Source organism: Dipodomys ordii, unplaced genomic scaffold (assembly GCF_000151885.1).
Source record: "Dipodomys ordii isolate 6190 unplaced genomic scaffold, Dord_2.0 Scaffold51, whole genome shotgun sequence".
In the NCBI taxonomy this organism is placed as follows: Eukaryota; Metazoa; Chordata; class Mammalia; order Rodentia; family Heteromyidae; genus Dipodomys; species Dipodomys ordii.
Window position 1 is genome coordinate 5683528 of NW_012267267.1, and position 24838 is coordinate 5708365.

Sequence of the window (24838 nt, forward strand, 5' to 3'; positions counted from 1 at the left end):
CTATCTCCATTTCTGGCCTTTTGGTGATTAATTGGAGATAACAGTTTCATGGACTTTCCTTCCTAAATCATGCTTTGAACTATGATCCTCAGTTCTCAGCCTCTTGAGTAGCAAGGATTACAGGTGTGAGCCACTGTGACTGGCTATAATTGAGTTTTAACTCATCAATGATACATTTAAATTATGTACATTTAAATTGACTTAAAAATTGTCTAGAGTAGGGTATGGAGGATTAAAAATATTGAACATTATTTGGCTAAAGATTGATGTTTAAAAAAAGATCAGATAAAGATTATAAGAGACAGTATGAATGGTTTTAAGAACTAGATGAGGAGCCAAATGAGCTGGTGCACACCTGTAATCACAGCTACTTGAAAGACAGAGGCAGGGGGCTGGGAAGGTGGCTCAGTGGTAGAGTGCTGGCCTTGCATGCAGGAGGCCCTGGGTTCGATTCCTCAGCACCATATAAGCAAAAAGAAAAAAGCTGGAAGTGGTGCTGTGGCTCAAGTGGTAGAGCGCTAGCCTTGAGCTGAAGAGCTGAGGGACAGCGCCCAGGCCCAGAGTTCAGGCCCCACGACTGGACCCCCAAAAAAACAAAAAAACAAAACAAAACAAAAAAAAGAAAGACAGAGGCAGAAGGTTTGAGAGTTCCAGGAAAGGTTGGCAAGACCCTATGTAAAAAACAAATACAAGGGCTGATGATATGCTCAAGTTGTAGAAAACTCAAAGCCCTGAGTTTAAACCCTAGTACCACTAAAAATAAACTGCCCTGAGTTTAAACCCTAGTGCCACTAAAAATAAACTAACTACAAAATACAAGTGAGAGCTTTCCTTGTATATGCATGGCCCTAGGTTCAGTGAAGTTATTTGGGAAATAATAATCAAAAGTATTAAGTTCTAATAAGGAGAAATATGCATTGTACTTGCTTATTTTTAAATTTGTTTTTATTAAGACATCTCATAGCATTTCTCTTGTCTTTCCTAGCATTATTTATTTTGATTAGAAGTGATAATACATACACATTTTTTATTTTTAAAGTATTTCATAGTCATTTTCATATATATATATATATATATATATATATATATACATTTTACTCTTAAACACTATGCCTTACTGTTCCTTCCTTCCCTTCCTTTCTTCTTTCCTTCCTTGCTTCCTTCCTCTCTTCCTCCCTCCTTCCCTTTCTCTCTTTCTCTTGCTTGCTTGAACTCTGGGCCTGGGTGCTGTCCTTGAGCTCTTCAGCTCAAGGCTAGCACTCTGCACCTTGAGGCACAGCACACTTCTGGTATTCTGGTGGTTAATTGGAGATAAGTCTTAAGGACTTTCCTTCCCAGGCTGGCTTTGAACTGTGATACTCAGATCTCAGCTTCCTGAGTATTATAGGCGTCAGCCACCGATGCCCGGCTTGCCCTACTGTTCTTAAAATCTAAAATTTCAACTTGAAGAATATATATCCTCACTCAAATACTGCAGTTTGAATTCTGGTCCTAATTCTATGAGTCTGTTACTGTGTAGTGTTAGGATAAATGTGGCAGTTTCTGAAATGGGAAAGTAGTTGCCTTAAACCTGCCAACGTTGACTATTTTTAACCCAATAAAATGTTCATGGTAATGTGATTTCACTTCTATACCATGTCTTTCTGTTCTTTTCATGGTGTTTTCATGAAACAGGATGAGCTTGTGGAAGACTTTTCTAAAAGCCCGTGGCTCATCTACCTTACAAACACAGAATACCCATGAAACTAGCTGCATGTCGCTGAGTCCCTCAGCCTCAGAATTCTCAATAGCTTTGTCTATAAACAGGAGAGATAGCAGGATTTACAGGATTTCTATGAGAATTAATAAAACATTTAATTATAATTAAATGCTCTAACTTACAGGAAACAGTCTGTAATGATTAATTGCTCTCATGATAATAATGCTAAGCATTTGTTCCAAGCGGACTATTCCTACACTTGGCTTCTCTACTGCTCCTGAGAGTGATTCTCTTCCTGTTTGCATTTTTCTCACTATTATTCTCTCTCTCTCTCTCTCTCTCTCTCTCTCTCTGTCACACACACACACACACACACACACACACACACACACACACACACACACTAACTACATCCATATCGATAATCTTGAGAGAAATAAAAGCATCCAAAAATGATAGAGGAGAGAACATCATAAATGTTTTATTTTCTTCGGACTTCCTCACTCTGCTCCTCATTGCTACTTCAGCCATTTAAATGCTGTATTCAGAACAACTAGTAGTGGAAGCACTGTGCCAGAGTAGAGAAGAAATACTTTGTATGTCCTGAGGTGGAATGTTGGTTGAGACTCAAAATTTTAACTGTTTTATTACCTGAGAAAATGAGTAATACTTTAGTATATTATTCATATACACATCAGGGATTGGCATTATTTTAATTTAAATGAGAAAGTATTAGGTATTGTTAAGTTATACTGTCAGTTACATTGTCAATTGTTTGTAGAATCAATTCCTGATTTGAAATATGAAAAATCAGCCTTATTACCTTCCTGGGAGTTGCAATTATTATTTCTAATCTACACCTTTAAAATTATTTCACTAATATAAAATGTTAGCTTGACTTTCACGGTATTATAGATGCTATCTCTCACTGGATTATATTTTTATTTGAGCCTTTTAAATCGATACCTCTAATTAATGATGAATACAATATTTTATAGGTATTACTATTTCTGTGGAAAGATGCAGCTTGGAAAATAACTGGGTATTTAAGAATGCCTTTCTAATTAAAAATACACCATTTTCAGATGGAGAAAAATATTTCTTTTAGAACAATTCAGAATTCTCAAATATCCATATTGCTTTGATCAGTGCTATATGTTAATTGACTATTTTTGTGTCTTTAGGAGCAGTCTTTATTGTTCTGATAGTCCATCTATTCATCCTGTATCTGAGCCCAAAGATTGCCATTTGCAGAGGAATGGCTTTTATGAGTGCGTTTTCCAGCCAATCTTTCTATTATCTGGCTACACAATGTGGATTACTGTCAATCACTCATTAGGTTCACTCAACTCCCTGCCAACATGTGTGGTCCCTGATTCTGTAGGTAAGTAGTAGATTTGGATGCAAGATAATTCAGAATTAATATTATTCTTTGCCATTTTCTTTTTTCTTTCCTTCCTTCCTTTTTTCTTTCTTTCTTTCATTTTTTTTGATTAGTCATAGGGGTTGAACTCTGAGCCTAGGCACTGTTCCTCAGCTCTTCAGTTCAAGGCAAGTGCCACTTGAGCCACAGTGCCACTTCTGGTTTTCTGGTGGTTTACTGGAGATAAGAGTCTCATGGACTTTCCTGCCTGGGCTGGCTTTGAACCACGATCCTCAGCCTCCTGAGTAGTTAGGATTACAGGTGTGAGCCGCCCCAGTGCCTGGCTCTTCTTTGCCATTTTCTAATCACACTAGATTTTCAAAAGAAATTTTTTTTCTGCATATAGTAAAATTCACAAGATGACCAACCTTAGAAAAATTATTTGAGTCTATCTTATATTATTTTTGGCATACTTCTTCATAGGTATTGATAACTCATACATAGCAATTAGAACATTTTCAGCATACTACTCTATGGATTACAGAACAGACTAAGATGACACCTTGATGGCACATTCATGATATTTAGGACATTCTTTTCAACAGAAGTTTTGAGATCTAAGAATTCATAGAGCCCTTGAAATATTTGGTACATATCTCCAGTGTAATTGTGAAATTTTGGAGAAATAACTTATTTCTGATGGTACAACAGAAGTTAAAGAATAGCGATTGTGCCAGGTGCTAGTTGTTCACGCCTGTAATCCTAGCTACTGAAGAAGCTGAGATCTGGGGATGACGTTTCAAAGCCAGCCCTGGCAGGAGAGTCCATGAGACTCTTATCTCCAATAAACTACCAGAAAACTGGAAGTGGCTCAAGTGGTAGAGTACTTGGAAGAGCTCAAAGACAGCACCCAGGCCCAGAGTTCAAGCCCCACGAATGACCCCCCCCAAAAAGTAAAAAAGAATAGCAATTGTTTCTATATACTATTTTGTTGGGTATTATGCAAAAATTCAAATATTTTATTCATTTTTATTCAACTAATTGGAATAAAAATGAATAAAATATTCATTTATGAATATTTATTAATATTATGAATAAAATAATAAAATATGAATAAAATAAAACTTTATGCTGGAAAAACATAATTAAAACAAGGGTTACTGTATTAGTGAAATGTACCTTTTAATTTAAATGTGAACACATAAAGTTTCCATGTAATTAATTTTCTCTTATATGTAACTTCATTGTGCATGATCTTATGGGTACTAAATAAATTAAGATAGCAAAGATCCCTCCTACCCATCAACACACACAGGTAACACTCACAAGTATGCAAGTAACACGACAAGGCAACATGAATTCGGTAATATATGCTCTGAATAACCTGTGATATTTTGTGTTTTTGAAAGTATTGTCTTAGCTAACAAGAAGAAATGTGCAAATTCAACTTGGAAATTAGTGGCAGCTCCACTACTTACTAGCTTTGTAAACTTGGACATGTCACACAAATACTTCGGATTGCAAGTGTGCAGAAAGGACTTTGAAAATAATCACTAAGAAAAGTGGCATTTCTGTCCCTCTTTGGAGGCCCTTTTTGGTGCCAGGCATTCACCTGTTAGGTACTGGGTCATTCAAATGTATGTGAGCTGGTTTTGGAGGTGTTCTGTGGAGAGCAGTTCTTTACTAGTTAGTGTGCATGTATGCCACTTAAGTGTTTTAAAACTCATGAATCACATCAATTGGCTCTACAACCTCTCTGTGGAACGCTCCTCTCTTTGGGCAGATAAGCAACACCAGAGGTCCAGAGGCTCACAGTTATGCTTATGCTTTCAATTTTTGTATCAAATATCCAATCTTTTATTTGTCTTTTATTATTTGGAAGAGTGGCTTTAAAGTAGAAATTATGAATTCAGAGATAGTGTCTGTGTGGGAGATGTTTAAGCTAAAGAACACAGATTAATATTAACATTTATGTCTTCAGTATGATACCTTTACATGTAGTGCCAAGGATTCCATTTCTTTTTTCTTTACTTTTTATGTGGCTTTGAGGATTGAAGCTAAGGCCTTATACATGTTAGACAAGGCCTGTGTCACAGAGTTATAGTATACTCCCAGACATTAACTCCTTTCTTTCCTCCTCCTCTTCCTGTTCCCCTTGAACTTGTCCTTCCCCTTTCTTTTCTCCTTCCACTTCCTATGAATTGAACCCTGGGCCGTGCTCATACTAAGTAAGCACTCTATCAGTGAGTCATATCCTGTTAGTCTCAATGGCTCAATTTCTAATGAGGTATTTTATTAATTTATGGAGTGCCATGGATAACTGATTATTGATTTTGGGGGGAGGGGTCCGGTCATGGGGCCTGAACTCTGGGCCTGGGCGCTGTCCCTCAGCTCTTCAGCTCAAGGCTAGCACTCTACCATTTGAGCCACAGTGCCACTTTTGGCTTTTTTCTTTTTTTGCTTTTGTGGTGCTGAGGAATCGAATCCAGGGCCTCAGGCATGCAAGGCAAGCGCTCTACCACTGAGCCAACTTCCCAGCCCCTGATTATTGATTTTTTAAAGGAAACTCTTTGTGAAATAGAAATAATTTTTATGTCTTATGTAAAGTTATAAAGATGAAAGATGAGGTAATAAGAAAGTTTTGAGAGGATTTTTGGATTATGAATATGTGGTATTAAATTATGCGTTATAGTATGATGTTTAAGTACACTGCTCTTTAAATTACCATTCTATAATATTCTTACAATTTCTAGTGAGACCACTTCCTCCATCTAGTGTGAAAGCAGAAATGACAGTAAACATTGGATTTTTGAAAGTATCGTGGGAAAAGCCACTCTTTCCGGAGAATAATCTTCAGTTCCAGATTCGATATGGGTTAAGTGGGAAAGAAATACAATGGAAGGTATCTTTCCTTAGAAATTTCTTCAGTTTGCCTCACTGTTTTAATTTTTTAATGTGTAAGAGTTTTTAATGTAAGGTTGATTTTATTGGTATACAAAAAGTATATCATCCTGTATTTTAGTTAGATTTTTCAGTCTTTCAACTCTTTTATAAAACAACATTTCTAGATCAATCCTTTCCCCAAATACATTTCACACAGAACATGAATCCTATAAGACCTATGTTTAAATAGGTTTAGAGAAACCTGCATTAGAGTATCTTTGGAGGGAAGAGTTGCAGTATATGGCATATTAACAATCTGAGATGTCTTACATTAAAGAGGCAATTGTGTCTTTTTTTTTTTATCTAGTGGTTCCCAAACTTATATTTCCAAGGACCTTTTTTTCTCTAACATCTACTAATACATACAAATGTATTCAACAGAGCACACTTTAAAAGAAGTTGCTTTAATTAAACACACAGATTTATATCCATAGAAGCAAGAATGTGTAGAATTGCTCTCTCCATTTGTTTTGAGGTAGTAGTTTTCAAAAACCAGAATACACCAGGAAACTTAATTATGTCTTACATCACAATTATGTCAACTAAAATGAACATGCATTTTATCCATTTGGTTTTCTAGGGAGAAACACTAAATTAAAATTTCTCTTTTTTTTTTTTTTTTGGCCGGGTGCTGGTGGCTCACGGTTGTAATCCTATCTACTCAAGAGGCTGAGATCTGAGGATCTCATTTCGGAGCTAGCCCAGGCAAGAAAGTCAGTGAGACTCTCATTTCCAGTTAACCACCAGACAATTGGAAGTGGATGTGTGGCTGAAGTGGTAGAACACTCGCCTTGAGCTGAAGAGCTCAGGGACAGCATGCAGGCCCAGAGTTCAAACCCATGACTGACCCCTTCCCCCCCCAATTCTTTTTTTGTGTGTGTGTCAATACATGAGGGGTTGAATTCAGGGCATGGGCAATTCCATTTAGCTATTTGCTTAAGGCTAACACTCTATCACTTGAGTCCTAGATCTACTTCCAGTTTTTTAGTAGTTAATTGGAGACGAGTCACAGAGACTTTTCTGCCCAGGTTGGTTTTGAACACAAAATCAATTTTCTCTTAATGTTGGAATTGTTCTAAGCTTTACAATGAAAATGGAGCCCTTTCAATACATGCATACTGGTGAAATTCAGTCTACTACTTTGACTTACAGATGCATGAGGTGCATGATGCAAAATCAAAATCTGCCAGTTTCCCAGTGCCAGACCTATGTGTGGTCTATGCTGCTCAGGTGCGCTGCAAGAGGTTAGATGGCCTGGGGTACTGGAGCAATTGGAGCAACCCAGCATACACAGCTGTCATGGACGTCAAAGGTCTGCAAAGATTTTGTAAATGTATCTTGAAAGTGCTTAGGTGTCGCTTCATAAATGACTAAAGTATTTTTTGATGAAGATACATGGACAATCCCGCCTTCTTTTCATTTTGTAGTTCCCAAGAGAGGACCTGAATTGTGGAGAATAATACATGGAGATATTACTGAAAAAGAGAACAACGTCACCTTACTTTGGAAGGTATCCCTGCTTTGTATTTCATTCTTAAATTTTACTTTTATTCTCTTAAAAGATATACTTACTTTGTTGTTCATAATCCTGCCATTATTAACCTCCTAAATGACCTCCGGTTTTGTATTCTCATTTCATTTTTGAGATCTGATTGTAAAGAGCTAAGATTTATAGTTCTTGGAGCATTGGAGTGGAGCTAGGAGAATTGAATTCTCTTTTCATTTAAACATAATTGTATCACAACTGTTTTTGGTGAAGTCACTTAGATGTCAAAATTGAACAGGTGTATGAGTATAAATTGGGCCAAATGATAATTTAGTATACCCAATCCAAAAATTGTATTTATATTTGATCTTTATAAATTAACGTTTTCTTGTGAAAATACTGTACAGAAGGGTTACAGATGCATGAACAAGGTAAGGAGTACATTTCTTATCCAGCATTGTTGCCTCCTTCTTTGTTTTTCCCCTACCATACCTTCCCTCCCACCTCCTCAGCTATTACCCCCCCCCGTCCCCCACCCCCACCTAAATTGTAAAGTTCGTTTATCAACATAGCGTCTTGTATATCTCTTGTTGCAATGGGTCAATCTGTATCCCTGTTTTAACAATTAATCTTGTATAACGTCAATGTGGACTCCCCTTCATACTTCAAGAATATCTAAAATGTAACGTATCTATATAATAGCAGATAAGTAATATTCTCTTCAATGATAAATACTCAGAAAATTTTAAACATTGTGTTTCAAATGAATTGATTTCTATCCCAAGTGATACCTAATTTAAGAATGATTTTGGAAAGAAGCACACAAAATAAAATAATATTGGTGTCACCCTAAATAAATTAAAGTTCATTCTCCAAGAGTAAACTAACATGATTTTAAAATGTGTGCTTATCTAAGATCAATCCTTATGTAAAAAAGTGAGACATACAAAGTTTGTAAATCTAGTTACTGTATAATTTTACTTGTTTGCATAATCAAGACTATTTCTAATAACAAACTACAGAAATGATCCCTGAAAGTATAGTCTTTCAAGACTATTTCTAAATAGTTCTATTTCAACATTTCTAATTTAATGTTAGCACTAAAAACTGGTGCTGATGTTTATTAATCATTTTTTAAATCTGATGCATATTTTTTATTTTTTTTATTGTGAAAATACCGTACAGAGGGGTTACAATTACATGGGCAAGGTAATGAATACATTTCTTATCAAGTGTTGTTGCCTCCTCCTCCTTTGTTCCCCTACCCACCCCCACCCTTATTAATCATTTTTTGTCTAAGCAGTTTTCACATTTCTACTCCCGGGGGGCTCAGGGTATGTACTGTGACTGTGTGGGGAGCTCAGCCCACCAAGGAAGGAGGCTCTGCTGAATAAGAAACAGCTATTTACTCAACAGATTGTTTTCTTCTCCTTCTTCCCTTGTTTTATTTCTTTGAACACCTGCTTCAAAGATCTGAGTGTTTCTACAGTGAGAATCAGGCAGTGATGTTTCTAAGACAGTGGTAGGGCAAATGTGAACAGAATTTAAGCACCTTTAGTTATTCGTTTATTTTTGTTTACTATACAGTAAACAAATGTAGCAAGTGTAGCAATTGCCTTCTGACCCCAGCTGCAGTCACTTCCTCCCTCTTCTTCCATCCTAACAGGCCCAACAAACTATTGTCTTTTTTATGTTTTCTTTATATCATGGCTTCCATGTTTTTTCAATGATGCTGTCCACTGGAACTTTTGGTAACAATGGAAATGGTTTGTCCTATAAAGTAGGTTCATGTGTCTATTAGTACCTGAAATGTGCCTAATGTGACTGAGAAACTGAATTTTAACTCATAATTAATTAATTAATTAATTAAAATGTAAATAGCCACAGTGGCCCTTGTCATTCATATTGGGTTCTTCAGATTTGATTTGAAATAAGGAGAGAAAGCATTGTTGCTACATCTTTTCAAGGAACATGAATGCCTTTTATTAGCTGAATTCTCTTTTTTCAATCTTGTCCTAGTTTTGTATTGTTTCAGTTCAATTTTCTAACTTGAAGTTAGGAAGATCAATTGTTGTGGTTCCCATGTTAGTTTTCTATCACTATGACAGAATAACCTGTTATAAACAGGGTCTAAGCAGGAAAGATTCCTTGTGGCTCATTGGGTTTTAAAGGCTTCAGCCTATGGTCTATTGGCTTTATTTGCAAGGCAGTAAGTACATCATGCTAGGAACAGATGGCTGAAGAAACTGCTCACTAATCAGCATTGGGAAAGAGGAAAGTGGTGCTATTTTAATATCCCTTTCAAGGGGACCTCACTTCCTTCCATTAGAACATGTATCCTTGCTATACTACCAGTCCCCAGAAGCATTACAAGCTGGTGACCAAGTTTTTAACACCTAAGACCTTCGGTGGATGCTCAAGAGCCAAACCATAGCCTCTCCCCAAGCCTACACAGCTCAGACCTAGACAGTATTTTCCCAATAGTGTTCAATGGACACATATAGTAGGCATGATACTTTCGGGAAAAAAAAGCCTAAACACCAAGAACCAAAGCATCCCTAAGCCTCAAATCTGATGTCCGAAATTATGATTGAAAGCTCACCCATTTCAGCACCGACATGATATTCAAATGTTCAGATTTTGGAGCATTCTGGATTTCAGATTTTCAGATAGGGGACACTCAACCCAAATAACTTGTTCATTGTTTTCCTACTTAAATCATGAGAAGCTTTTAAAATTGTAAGTTAGTCTAGCTTTCCAGGCTGTTAGAAAGGATTCACAGCAATTCATCCTGTCTGCAATAGGGTCGATTGCTATGCTCTCTCTCTCTCTTTTTTTTTTTTGGTCAGTTGTGAGGCCCGAACTCTGGGCCTGGGTGCCGTCCCTCAGCTCTTTAGCTCAAGGCTAGTGCTCTACCACCTGAGCTACAGCACTACGTCTGGCTTTTTCTGCTTATTTGGTGCTGAGGAATCAAACCCAGGGCCTCATTCATGCGAGACAAGCGCTCTACCACTGAGCCACCTTCCCAGCCCCTATTGCTATGCTCTTTAGAATGAAGAACAACATTGAATCAAAAAGAACATTGGTGCATATTTTACTTAGGAATTTAAAAAAAACACTGTCTAGTCTTTATAAAGGGCTGTAAGACAGAAATCCTATGGCCTTATCCATTAACCCAAGAGTTTTTGTCCCTTGTTCTTTGTAAGCACACCCTGCTTGAAATCCTCCAAGTGCATCAGAGCAAGGGAAAACTACTGATGATCTTCGTAGGATTAATGTGCATTAACATCTTCTCAGGGCTTTTTTGTTTGCTTCATATAATTGATCCTGGTTTGTTTGTTTGTTTGAGCAAACTATTCCTTGTCAGTCTTTCTCTAAAGACTGATAAAACAGTTTAGTAGGAAGGTGTCTAATTGTTTTTTTACTTCACTGTATTCAAGGGACGTATTCTTTGGGTCTTGAGAAAAGAACAAACTCAAAAGAAGAAAAATAAGTTTACTCTGCTCTGTTACTACTCAGACACATTCACGGAGAATGTGCTTGGAGGCAGTTTCTATCCTTCCCCACTAACCTCAGCATTGTAATAGGCAGTTCCTGCCTTCATCTAACTGGTAGCTACTGATGGGAAATTGTAATCAGAGCTCAGTGTGCTCATTTGGTATAAAAGCACTGTAGTCTTTCCACTAATCAATTTCTATGTTTACTACAGCCCCTGACCCAAAGTGACTCACTGTGCAGTGTGAGGAGATACGTGGTAAAGCATCATACTTCCCACAATGGAACATGGTCAGAAGATGTGGGAAATCGTACCCAACTCACGTTCCTGTGGACAGAGCAAGCACATACTGTTTCGGTTCTGGCCATCAATTCTGTTGGTGCTTCTTCTGCAAATTTTAATCTCACATTCTCACGGCCCATGAGCAAAGGTGAGAAGAGTAACAGAGTAAGAATCCATTGCTCCTGTAAGCACTTGATCTGTGCACATTCTTCCCGTCTAAATTATCTCTGAGCAGCCTGGAATTCCCATTCATCCATCACTATGCTTGAAAAATAACAACACATACTCTACACTGATTATATTCACGTGGCAGAACATTTTTGAAGTGTTATAACAAAATGACAATTTTCTAGTAACCTATTACTTGAGCCTTTGCAGAGAGGAAGATTGTTGTAGTTCCGTGAGTGTGTGTATGTGTGTGTGTGTGTTTGTGTGTGTATGTTCTGTAAATGTATCTGAGGGTAAAAATAAGTATATATACTATTTTGTATGTAAGTATATGATGTAGCATATGTAACATACTGTTGTACACTGTGGGGGGTATTATTAGAATGTAATGTATTTATGTTTATATAGTATTTTATTTTTATTATTAAAATATTTATTAAACAGAAGGGTTACAGTTACATAAGCCAAACAAAGAGTATATTTCCTTTTGATCAATGCCACCCCTTCCCTCACTCTCTCCCAGATTTTCCCTCCTATCTGACCTTCAAGTTGTGTAGTTCATTTTCCCCATAGTATCCAGTAAGTACCGTTGTTGTATTTGTTCACCTTTTCTCCCTCCATTTCTGTGCCTCCCTTTCAATCCCAAAGAAATATAGACAAAGAAAGCATGTTTTCTCTCATGCAAAAGTTAGATCTAAAATACACTGGAATATGATAAATTATACAGGTCTCTAAGCATTCACACACAGTAAGACCAAAGGAGGGCACTTTTAGGAGAGGAACAAAAAGGTGCAACACCTATATACATCTGTTCATACAGAATAGTATTTATTGAAATTAACTCCAGGAAATAGAAACAAGTGGTTCTTTCTTTTCTGCTGTTTTTGTTTTCCTTCCTTTTGGCTTTGTCTATATATAGTATTTTAATATAAAATGCTATGCACACATATTATAATAGTATGACATGCTATCTATTTTCAAGTCTTGGCAATTATCCAGGACTTGAAAATTGCTGTGGATTTCATTTAATATGAGTAGCAAACTCTTTTTCATTAATTTTCATATATTTGATTATTCAGAGAACTGAGAAGTACTCATAGGAATTTCTAATCTGGATTATACAATGTACCTATTTTTAATAGAAAATGCCTCTCCAAGTATCATTTCCTCCATGGAGTCTTGGCCTATTTGTTTTTTTGGTGGTGGTGGTACAATTTGAACTCAGGGCCTTATGTTTGCTAGGCAGCCTCTTTAGTACCTGGGCCATGCTTCCAGCCCTGTTTATTTTAGGTAATTTTCAAATAGAGTCTCTTTTTGACAGATTTGGCCCAGACTTCCTCCTGCTTATGTGGATTATAAGCAGGAGCCATTATGCCCAGCCTAATTATTGGTTTGAGTATGTCTTATCCATTCTTTTAACTTTTGTACTTTCTACCTTTAAGATATTTTACATATTTTACAAGACTGTCTTATGTTATGATCACTTTTGAATGCATAGTGTAAACTTCTGATAGAACACAGAACACCAGTACAATGTTTTACACCTAAAAGTTTTTCAGTAACAATGTTCTAGAAATATTTGTTGAGTGCTTAGTATGCAGCGGTGGAGATTTCCACATGAGAAAAAAGTGTAATGGTTACATCAGTCAGGGACTGATAGTAATCAAATAATATACAATATCTACTTAGAAATTGGGATAAGTGACCTCAGGAAAGAAACATAATTTTATTAAAAAAAAGAAAGAAAGAAAAGTAAGGGAACTTCATTTGCCTTTGAGAGTCAGAGATGTCATTCTGAGAAAAGAGTATGGCACAGAAACCTGAAGTGTTCGAGTTAAATTTCCCCAAGTTGAGGGAGGTAAAAAAATCATATGCTTCAAACAGAGAAGAAACCTGGCCAAACACCTCCACAACACAGAGCAAGACATGAAGGAAGACCAGGCTGGCATTACAAAGCACAAAGGGCAGAGAGGTGTTTGACACTTGGCCCTGAGGGACTTGTAGACATGACACTAATGCCCATCTCAGATATGGAAAACCATGGGAGCCTTAAACTAGGAGGGACCTTATTTGTGCCATCCAGCAGTGGGAGAGACACAGAATGGTGAATAGACTTTGGCAGGATTTCTGCTGAGAACCATTTTGACTGACAACCATTCTGTCTTTTAGGCTCTAGATAGAATCACTTTTTTCTTTGGTAGCATTGGTTGGGTCCTTTATTTCTCTGCTTATGTGACTCTTATGCTACAGAAATAATTGCCATGTATTATACTTGTATAAATCACTTGGCTTCTCTTCCTCTTCCCCTCATCCAGTAGGTTATAAGTTCCTCAAGGGTGTTAGTAAATGCTCATTAATTTTGAATTTAAAAATAAATTTCCTTCTTTTCCCCTCAGTAAATATCGTGCAGTCACTCAGTGCTTATCCTTTAAACAGCAGTTGTGTGATTCTTTCCTGGATGCTATCACCCAGCGATTACAACCTAATGTACTTTATTATGGAATGGAAAAATCTCAATGAAGATGATGAAAATAAATGGCTTAGGATCCCTTCAACAGTCAAGAAGTATTACATTCATGGTAAGTTGACAGTAATTTTTAGTAAGTTTCTTTGATGCAATAATATGATGCAATTGGTGAGTACTTACATAATAATTGCCAGTTAATAAAAACTTTGAAAACATAGACCCCATCATCTTAGCGAACCATTTTGTTCCATTTCCCTGGCTTCTTTCATATTGTACACAGACACACTTAAATCTTTTAGGTTTGTCTCTAATTTTTTCTTACTGTGATTTTAGATTATCATATATATATATATTATTACATATTATAAAATCTACTTAAACTATTCAAGTTGCTTTCAACTTTATCCTCAACACCCCCCAAAATAAACAAAAAACACCATCTTTTTTTAGTGGCTTTTAATACCTAATGCTAAATGATTTCCCAAACTATGCACCCACTTTGCTATCACTGGTAATGAGTGGGAATGCAAGGTCACAAGTCTAAGGATCTAGGATCTGGTGAACAAGGCCAGTGTCTCTTGAAGACAGACCCATTGTCCTAGAGTTCAGCAGAGCACATAGTATCTGTGCACAGCCTAGCACTGACAAGTTCCAGTGAGGATTAAGGGACGTTAAGTAGGGGAGTTGGTGATTCCCACAGTCATGGTGCAATATCATCCATGGGACTCCCACCTCCATTTCCTTCCTGGGATCTGGAATCAGGGTAAATTTATGTATAAATTATTGATGGAGAACTAAGTTCCTTCCCATTGCTGTCTAGGTGCCTTTCTTTAAGCCAAAGATATACTGAATTTAGGCTTCAAAAGTATCTACCTCTTTTGGAATAGTACACAATTATTAGCATTTGTGAAAAATATTACTAGATCTTTCTTGAGCTTTTCTGTGGAGATGATCATTCCCAGCTACTGTAGGAGAACTCCAGGTCTCCATTCTACCTGCCTTACAGAGGACTTCACAAGATTTTAATTTTCCAGATATCTTGCGTAGGTACATTAAGTAAGACAACTTCCTGGAGAAAAAGACTATTACCTACTGTGAGGATAAGTGAAATGATGGAGTATGTAGTGTTTTGGCAAAGAAAATGAGGGTACAACAAGAGGCCATTTACCAGTGAACTTGAACAAACTGGCTATACCAGGAACATTCCTTTGAAAATTGCAATCATGTGTGTCTGGATATGATTTTTGAAAAATTATTTGGAAAATTGTATTGGTAGAAAATTTGAAGTATTGGGGCTAATTTTGAAATTTCTTTCATCATCAGTTCAATTGACATCTTATTTCTGCATATATGTCTATATAAGCTATGTTTTTATATGTATACATTTCACACAGTTAAGTACAAATGAGCTCTTACCATATCTTTCTCCTCAGATTATTTTATCCCTATTGAGAAGTATCAGTTCAGTCTTTACCCAGTATTTATGGAGGGAGTGGGAAAACCGAAGATAATTAATAGTTTCACCCAAGGTAAAAGTTTTATTTTTAGTTTTTTTCTTTTTACACTGGTGTGTTTTGTAATGTGTTAGAAGTAGTGTTGCCATTGGATTATTTTTTATTTGATATAATAATGGGAGAATTGAATCTTATGTAGAGATATTTATTATAGAGTGGTTCAAAGGAAGTAAATTTTTCTCTAAAGACAAAACTGTTACAGTAGTAAATTCATAGGTCTTCTATTTCTAATTAATTTTAATGAACATTTTATTTATTTATTTTTGTGCTGGTATGGGGACTTGAATTCAGGGGCTCACACTTTTGCTGGGCTTCTTTTTGTTCAAGGCTTCCACTCTACCACTTTAACCATACCTCTACTTCTGGCTCTTTGCCGGTTAATTGGAGATAAGAGTCTCACAGACTTTTCAACCCATGCTGGCTTGTTTCCTCGGCTCTCAGTCACCTGAGTAGCCAGGATTACATTGGCGCCTGGCTCAATTTTGTTATTTTTAAGTTACTTTTAAATCAAAGCAACTTAGCTAAGTAACTTCAAGAGAGAAGTATTTATCTGATTTTAGAATAAAAATAACTTTAAATTTGTCTGTTATTTAATAAATATCTCTTGAGCATTGTTTTAATAACTTGGGAGAAGCTCATGAATACAAGTCTCTACTCTTATGGAGTTTAATTTCCAAGGTTCCAAAATGAGTGAAGGGTAGTATGTAAGTTATACAAGTACAACGTCAGATACAGATATATGCTTGAAGGAAAATAAAATAATATGAAGGCATATAGTTAATATGTGGTGTTTTAGGTAGGATTGCCAGAAATGGTCTTTTTGTTGTTGTTGTTGCTGTTGTTGTTTGTTTTGTTTTGTTTTGTAGAGTTGATGTTTGAGTAAACTCCTGTAGGACTTTGTAGCTCTTCAGGCTAAAGAGTCCGTGTGCCAAGGCACTGCTGAGTAAGCACAGGGTTCAAAGAATGGCAAGAAATCAGTGCATCTGCAGTGATTTAGATAAAAGAGTGGCAGGTGCTATAAATTGGCTTTGCCAGAAGCAGATAGTGAGACTCATCATATGAACTTAATGGACACGTTTGACTCATGTGATCTATAAATTATCACATGGAGAAACTGAGCAAGCAAATAACTGGGAAAAAAGTTTGCTACATTTTTAATCTAATATTGAATAAAATGATTATTCATGTGCACGTATTTTGTGCTTTTTTATAATTTTGAGACTAATACAGATTTATGTTGAAATCAGAAAAAGCATAATTTTTATACAGAAGTAGATTAAAATTCCCTTTTGCTCTGAGTTGTATAAATGATATTTCTCTTTCAGATGATATCAACAAACACCAGAATGATGCAGGTCTATTTGTAATTGTGCCCATAATTATTTCCTCTTCTGTCTTACTGCTTGGGACATTGCTAATATCACACCAAAGGTATGTATATAGTGTTAATATCATGTAAATTTAAGCCTTGCTCTACAACTCAAATCATGAACATTAAAGTATTTTATATGATATTGTATGTATGTAGTATACAATGAAGTTAGCATAAAAAAGAAAGAGTTGTTTTCAGGAAATGATTTTCCACTCTGATTAGACAACATAAAACTCAAGAAAGAATTTAAGGTATATCATTTTTCTCTTTATATGCACACACACACACACACACACACACACACACACACACACACACACAAACAGAAGAATGAACAGGCTTATAGGAGAAAAATATAGGTAACATTCTTGGATGTGGCTAAAAGCTTTTGGAGCTCTTCAGTTTGGATTGAGGGTTTAGTGGTGATTGCAGGACCTTAAATGTGGATTTTTGGTGGCTACCTGGAGCTTATTTGCTCTGAGAGAATGGGCCTTGACTCTAGTCTGCCTGACTGATCAGACAAATGGCCTTGAGTTCTCTGAGCTATTTTTGTGTCACATCACCCTGTGTTGAGACATCAGACACATGTCAGATTTCTGAGGCAACATTTTTCTTCCATCAAAAGAAAAGGAAGGAGGAGTTTAGAAACTGGATTTACTTTCTAGTCAATTAAGTTGTTGGAGCCAAGTGAGCTGGGCTTCTCTCTACCAACCAGATTCATTTTTCATTTCTTATTTTTGGAGAAAGATGTATGCACAGTATGTAACACAGAACTATTGGCACAGAAACTATTTTTTATTAGGACATCAGAGTGGGCTTTTTAATTAGAATATTATTAACTTGTTTCTAGATAGAAGTTCAGTAGAACTCTTTAACTTAAAACTGGTTTGATGAGCTAATGTGTATTCTGTGTGCTCATTAACTGTCAACATACAAAAAAGGTTTCAATTCAACGTGCACGTTTCTGTGTACAATCCATCTTGATCAGTGTCGCTGCTTCCACTACTCTTCCTGCCCATTTATCCCAACCCCATCTGTCTACACAAGTAATATTTTCAATGTAGGGATTTTCCTGTAATTCTTGATGTATTATTTTTCCTTTGCAGAATGAAAAAACTGTTCTGGGAAGATGTTCCAAACCCCAAGAATTGTTCCTGGGCACAAGGACTTAATTTTCAGAAGGTCACTCACTTTTTCATTAATTTTTAACCCAGAATATGTAAGATCACACCTTAGATGTCATATGACTTTTAGATCCTCTAGTATTTTTTTAAGATTTAAAAGTTTTATTCAATTCACTTTAATATGATTTATTATGTAATTTTAACAATAGCAGGATAGAGGAGGGAGCATATATATATGTCTTTCCTCTGTTCAGAGAACGTAATGAAATAAATATTAGATATTAAAGGTCGAAACTGATGGCAAAACCTTTTTTAATGTATACTATGTTCAGTCAAACAGCTAGTAATCAATATTTTTATCACTATTGTTTTACTCTCCAAAGTTATTTAATAACCTTCAAAGATCAATCTTATCCTCACTACTATTTAAATATGCAATTGCAGTAAAACTTACATATACATATATATATCTACTTAAGCAAAAGTACCTTATGAAGTACCTAACTATAATAAAATAGTTTGATCCTACTTCTGTAAAAGACTTTTTCAGAAAACCCTAGGATTTAATGGATTTTTTTTATTATTGCTTACAATGAGGTAGTTTTTCTACCCCTGAAGCCAGGTAGACTCTAGACTCCTCAAACTGGAAATATAAAATGGATTCTTCATGGCAAAACACACAGCTATTAAAACAGTAGTTATTTGTAGAACATGATACCGTCAATAAATCTTTATCGTTAATCATTTGTGAATATCTTCAGGTTTTTCTTCTGGCTACATGATGATAACAGTCCTCTTAAGCCAGCTCTCTATTGCCTTTCTCTATAGTCTGTTTCCCAGTTGTTTGTGCCCCCGGGCCTCAAGGAATATACTGCACTTGACCCTTCTTTCTTGAGGCCCTTTTTAATTATAAATTTCATGAGAATATTTACCCAGTTAAGTTCCTAAAGCTTATTATTATTTAATGTTCTGAAGACAGTGACTATTTTATTCATCACAAGAACTTGTGAACTTCCCTCTGCTGTGGGCAGTATAGTAAGGTAGGATTCATTAAGTAGTTTCTGGAAATATGAGTGTCCATTTATGCACGGGCAGGTCAGTGAGATACATGCTTCTATATTCCTGTGATTTTTCATATTGATCTCAGGGTGTTTGTGTCCTCCCCTGCAAAGTGAGGTTAAGATGAGCTGCAACCTTACTGGGTTGTTAATGGAGATTGAAGAAGATGATACTTGTAGCATATAAGGATTTTGATAAGTATTATTTAATATTTTACATAACCTATTTTAGTATCATTCAATTATCCTTGATATAACTATTATGCTCTCTATCTATCTATCTATCTATCTATCTATCTATCTATCTATCTATCTATCTATCTATCTATCTATCTATCTATCTATCTATCTATTTATATTTTTTGCTAGTCCCAGGGCTTGAACTCAGGGCCTGGGCACTGCCCCTGAGCTTTTTTTGCTCAAGGCTAGTACTCTGCTACTTGAACCACAGCACCACGTCTGGCTTTTTCTGTTTATGTGGCACTGAGGAATCAAACTCAGGGCTTCACGCATACTAGGCAAGCTTTCTACCACTAAGCCACATTCTCAGCCCTATGCTCTTTATTTTATATAAGCGAAACTGAAGTTTACAGTGGCTAGGTAACTTTTTTAGAGCCAATTTGTCTAACTTTGGGGTCTGTTCTATACGGGAGTGACTTTACAATTTTTTGCATGACTCACAGTGAGAACTATGTTTTATCTTCTAACCTCTCACACACATCCATACAGCTATGAAGAAGTGAAAGAAATGCACAAAATAATTTTACTACTTACTTGAAATAGAGAACACTATATTTTCAATAGATATTCTCCCCTACTGTCTTACTAGTGAACTGTGTACATGTACTTTTTCAATTTTTTTAAGTAATAGGAAATATCAGGGCATGCACTCCAGACAACTGAATAATATATACAGTCATGATTCCTAAAGCACTGCTATAAGTAGCAGTGATCAGAAACTGTAATAAATGAAAAAAGGAGTTCAAATCATTTAAATCTCCTCCTGTGGGAAAGTGGATAAATAAACTTGTATTTGCTCATGATAATTTACTCATCCATGAACTTTTTCTCTCCTTCTCTTTTCCCCATCCTCCTACCTACATACCACCTTCCTTCCTTCCTTCCTTCCTTCCTTCCTTCCTTCCTTTCTTTCTTTCTTTCTTTCCTTCTTTCTTTCTTTCCTTCTTTCTTTCTTCTTTTCTTTCCTTCTTCCTTTTCTTTCTCTCCCTCTTTCTTTCCTTTCTCTTTCTCTCTCCCTTCCTTCCTTCCTTCCCTTCCTCCCTTCCTCCCTTCTTTCTGTCGCTTCCTCCTCTTCTTTTATGTCTATACTGGGGCTTGAACTCACGGCCTTGGCATTTTCCCTTAGCCTCAGCTCTTTTTGCTAGTTACGTGCAGATAAGAGTCCCATGGACTTTTCTGCCCGGGCTGGCTTAGAACTGCAAACCTCAGATCTCAGCCTCCTGATTAGCTAGGATTCCAAGTATGAGCCACCACTTTCATTCTTGTTCTAGCAAATATGCACTTTCTTAGCACTTCCTATCTTTTTGCTAATACAAAATAAGTATTTCTTTCTATTTTGATGTTCTAAAACTTTAGTGTTACTGGGGCTTGAACTCTGGGCCTGGGCACTGTCCTTGAGCTCCTTTTGCTCAAGGCTAGTGCTCTACCACTTGAGCCACAGGACCACTTCCAGATTTTTCTGTGACTAAATGGAGTTAACAGTCTTAACGACTTTCCTGCCCTGGCTAGCTTCAAATTACAACCCTCAGCTCTCAGCCTCCTGAGTAGTTAATGTTAAGTTTACAGTGCATTTTAACTTGGTTATCATTTAAGCCTAAGAAATTTTATTATTTCTTTCCTTCCCATTTCTTTGGTTCTATCTTTCTAGTATCTAGATGTTGGATCATCTGTGTACAGCTGTATCTTTTTGTTTTGTATTCTGATACGTTGCCACCTTCTATTCTTTCAGTATTGTTGTTGGGTGTTTAACTGTTAATATTGTTTGCACATTTCTAACTACTATCTTCTTCAGTGTTTTGTTGATTTATGCATGTAAAATTTTCTTAAGTCTTACCATAAATACCCATTGTAGAATTTTTAAATCTCTATGCATTTTTGATTATCTGAAGTTGTACAAAAGGACTTCAATTCACCATATCAATCCATGAGGACAGTGTTACAGTGTACTTGTTCCGTGTCATCCCTTCTCTTGTTCTCCCTCCAGAGCCCGCCCAGCCCCACAGGTTCTTTACTTCCATGTTCACAAATGTGAATTGAATTTTAGCATGTTTACTTGTAAATTTCTCTTTTCTCCTTGAATTTTCTCTTTTCATCAGGTCATGTTTTCCTCTTGTTTGTCTTGGATTTTCTTTTCTGATCTCAGACTTCTCACAAATATCTGGTAATTCTTTTCTTTTTATTTCCCTGTATGAATGAAGAAGTAGTTAGGTTGACTGGAAGCCCAGGACATACAGACAGAGAATGTCATCCTAGGCGTGCAGTTCTAAGGTAGTACTATCTCATGGCTGATCTCATACTGTTTCTCCATTGCCCTAGAGAACAAATACCCAATTTGGATATGGAGGGGATTCTTTTATGAAGGCTCTTCTGTGTTCAGCAGAGTCAAATAGTCTGAGCTTCCTTCAGGCCTGTTTTCAGCCTCAAGTATCCCTTCCTTCCTTCCTTCCTTCCTTCCTTCCTTCCTTCCTTCCTTCCTTCCTGCGTATGTGTTTTATCGGCATTTCTCCATTCACCCCTTCCACTTACTCGGCAGGTGCAGTCTACTCTGAATGTTTTATGGTCCTCTGTTTTCTTTGCTCACTTTCTTTGAATTATACTCTTGTTGTTGTTGTTGTTTGTTGTTGTTCTTCTTCTTTTTCTTCTTCTCTTCTCTTCTCTTGAACAAAGAGGTTACAAATGTGTAAATCAGGCTTTTATTCTTCTCTTGGTTTCTCTACTTTATTGCTCATCTCTAATTTGTCTTATGTTGGATTAATGAAATCTGTCCTTGGAGTATAATATTATGATATCCTGTAAGAAAAGGAGAAAAAACAACTATATTTCAAATCCTTTCCTAAAAGGATGCACTACAGTCACGTAAACACAGAATTTATAATCCATCACTATGGCTGACAGGAAATGCTTTGAAATATTTTTCTTTTGTATATTGAGCATTTTTTAAAAAAATTTTGAGTTCTTATTTTGTTTCATTTTATCTAAACAGAGAACGGACATTCTTTGAAGTCTAATCATGATCACTACAGATGAACCCAGTGTTCCAACTTTCCAACAGTCCATAGACTATTAGAAGATTTTTACATTTTGAAGAAGGGGAGAAAATTTAAACAAACAAACAAAAATAATGGTTGAACTATCAAGGACTAACATATACTGTACTTAAAAGAGATGTGTAAATTTGGAGTTCTGCTATAGATTTGAATCCAGCTTAGTTGGGATGTAGAGTTGATTTTCAAATTTATCTGAAGCTTGAAAGTAATATTGATGGTTTCTGGATTTGAGGTCTCATTTCCTAATCATAAAACATTAAAAAAATTATGACTGTTGCTGTCATGAAACATCCATTAGATGAGCTATAGCTAAGTGAACTCCAAAACTGCAACTTCTGATACATATCCTTAGAAACAGAATGACTCCAACTACAGAATGCAGTGAAAATATTTAGTTTAAATTCGTATGTCCCCAAATTTCCACGTTAAATTACTTTATGGAAACTTGAACCTGCAATTGGATCCATTTGTGTGGCTTTTTCGTGTCTTGTAGCTTTTTTTTTTTTGGTATCTAACTTAGATCAATCTAGAAATTTCTGTTTTCAATAGCTGTGAAAATGGCATGATATTTGAAGAAAGCCAGATGTTTTTTGTGCTGGTCCCAGGCCAGTGGAAGTTAGAATTCTTATAAGAATAACTCTATATATTCAGGTTAGATTCTGCAGATCAAAAGAGAGCATCAGCCTCCAGTCCAGCCTTCTTGGGCAATTCCTGCCTAAATCTAATGTGTATCCACTGAGCTATTCAAGAGTTTTGGCAGGCAGGAAAGTGTGTCATGGTATAAAGAAGAGACACCCTTTGACATTTTTACAAATAGTTCATAGTGAGGACTCTTTTACCTCACAAAAGACCACTCACCAGAGCACAATTAGCATATCAACTGTACTCTGCTGCTCACAGTCAAACAAAATCAAATTTATGAACCCAAATAATATTGAACTTTAGTCAGATGCATGAATCACTTATATTAGATTTACTCAATGTTTTATTTGGATGTGGAAAAAAAAACCCTCAGAGGAATGTGTTTTTCTCTGTTGATGATTAACAGATGTCATTGGAATGGAAAATCTGAAAGTGGAATTATAAAAAGATTTTTAAAATTCTTACCAGCTGAATGAATGTTTAATATGTCCCCCCTAAATTAAATGCATAGAGTGAAATCTTTTTAATTTTTTTTGTATTTTTACATAGTTGTACAAAGGATATGCCAGTTAACAAAGCAGTTTATAAATGCAATGCAGCTTGATCAGTGTCACTTCAAATGACTTTTTTTGGAATAAACATACTTTTAATAGTGTTGTGATCCTTAGCAAAATATATTTTAGTAATATAGGGGTTTGATTTCTTAGTGAAATTTTCCACCTGAATGCATTTGAAGAAATGCATACTATTTGATTCCAACAATTATTTGCCCATACTGAGGTTTTAGGGAGCATAGGTTGTAACAAGTCATTTGAAGATCACTTATGAGTTGGACTGTATATTATGGGTAATTTTCTGTGCACTCTTATTTTGTCTTTATGTTGATAAAAACCTAATTCCTTTATTTGGTATTCTTAATTTCTAAGTTCATTTAACACTTCAAGATAATTCTATGCACATATAAATAGTTGAATCCTTTAAGGGAAAAAGTGAACAAGCAAATATTTGAAGGAAATAAGAAATCTCTTGATTTCTGTCAGAAAGTAGGCATATAAACTATTTGCTGTTCATGTATTATACTGATAGAATAACACAAAAATTGTATTAATAAATATTGTTACCAGGCAGTATTTTAATACTTACATAAGCATACTGCATTATAGTTTTGTATATTTATTCTTTTTGTTTTAATTGCTAATATATTTCACTTACAAGTTTCAAGCTGCTAAATAAGTTGTATTTTTGTATGGAATGTACTAGCCATGATGAAGAACAGTTGAAATGCCATCATCTCAAGCAATAAGCCTGATCTATTAGCTGAATAATTGTCATGCTATTGTTAGCTTAATCATTAGCTTACTAAGTCACGCTATTAGCTTAAAAAATTGTAAAATTCAAAAGCTAAAATGTATATGTGATATACAAACTGAACACATTTCCTATTTAGTTGTGTTAATTTTTCAATGTGATGTATCCATAGTATTTTTTATTTTGCATTTTTTCAGCATGTTTCCATTGTATGGATTGACTTTTCGGCCAACAGGTTCTTGTTTTGTAGCTGCTTGGCAGGATTTTTGTTGTGATGTAACCATCAATCCTATAATATATATGATGTACATTTGTCTTGTGTGTTTGTCTTCATTCCATGTGTTCCATAATCTATATTTTATAGGAAGTTGTTTACAAGGAGGAACAGTTTATAAGTCTTGTCATCTCTTTCGCCATCATTGATTTCAACAAATAGGTATTATTAGTGCTGATTTTCATAGTCTCAAGGAGATTCTTGTTATCACCTAAGGAAGGTATGTTCTTAATAGTCACTGTTATTTTAACTTCATGCCATATCTTATGTCCTGAAATAGTTGTTTTGACTATCTTTGGACAAATTACTTCTTTGATTTTATTTTGATGTGTTTTTTTCTACTTGGGGTTTAAGA

General features: G+C 35.8%; 1 protein-coding gene across 4 annotated transcripts in view; it reads left to right on the forward strand.

Annotated features, from left to right (window-relative positions):
- The window catches only part of Lepr (leptin receptor), a 68091-nt gene extending 43569 nt beyond the window's left edge, over nucleotides 1-24522 (forward strand). For all 4 annotated transcript variants that reach the window (XM_013020593.1, XM_013020594.1, XM_013020595.1 and 1 more), the window contains exons 10-19: nucleotides 2884-3083; nucleotides 5816-5964; nucleotides 7158-7317; nucleotides 7433-7515; nucleotides 11201-11417; nucleotides 13834-14016; nucleotides 15338-15433; nucleotides 16744-16849; nucleotides 17897-17972; nucleotides 22196-24522. In XM_013020593.1, coding sequence (XP_012876047.1) covers nucleotides 2884-3083; nucleotides 5816-5964; nucleotides 7158-7317; nucleotides 7433-7515; nucleotides 11201-11417; nucleotides 13834-14016; nucleotides 15338-15433; nucleotides 16744-16849; nucleotides 17897-17972; nucleotides 22196-22213 — 1288 coding nt within the window. In that variant the 3' untranslated portion in view covers nucleotides 22214-24522. The remainder of the gene's footprint in view (nucleotides 1-2883; nucleotides 3084-5815; nucleotides 5965-7157; nucleotides 7318-7432; nucleotides 7516-11200; nucleotides 11418-13833; nucleotides 14017-15337; nucleotides 15434-16743; nucleotides 16850-17896; nucleotides 17973-22195) is intronic.
- Nucleotides 24523-24838: the final 316 nt, after the last annotated feature.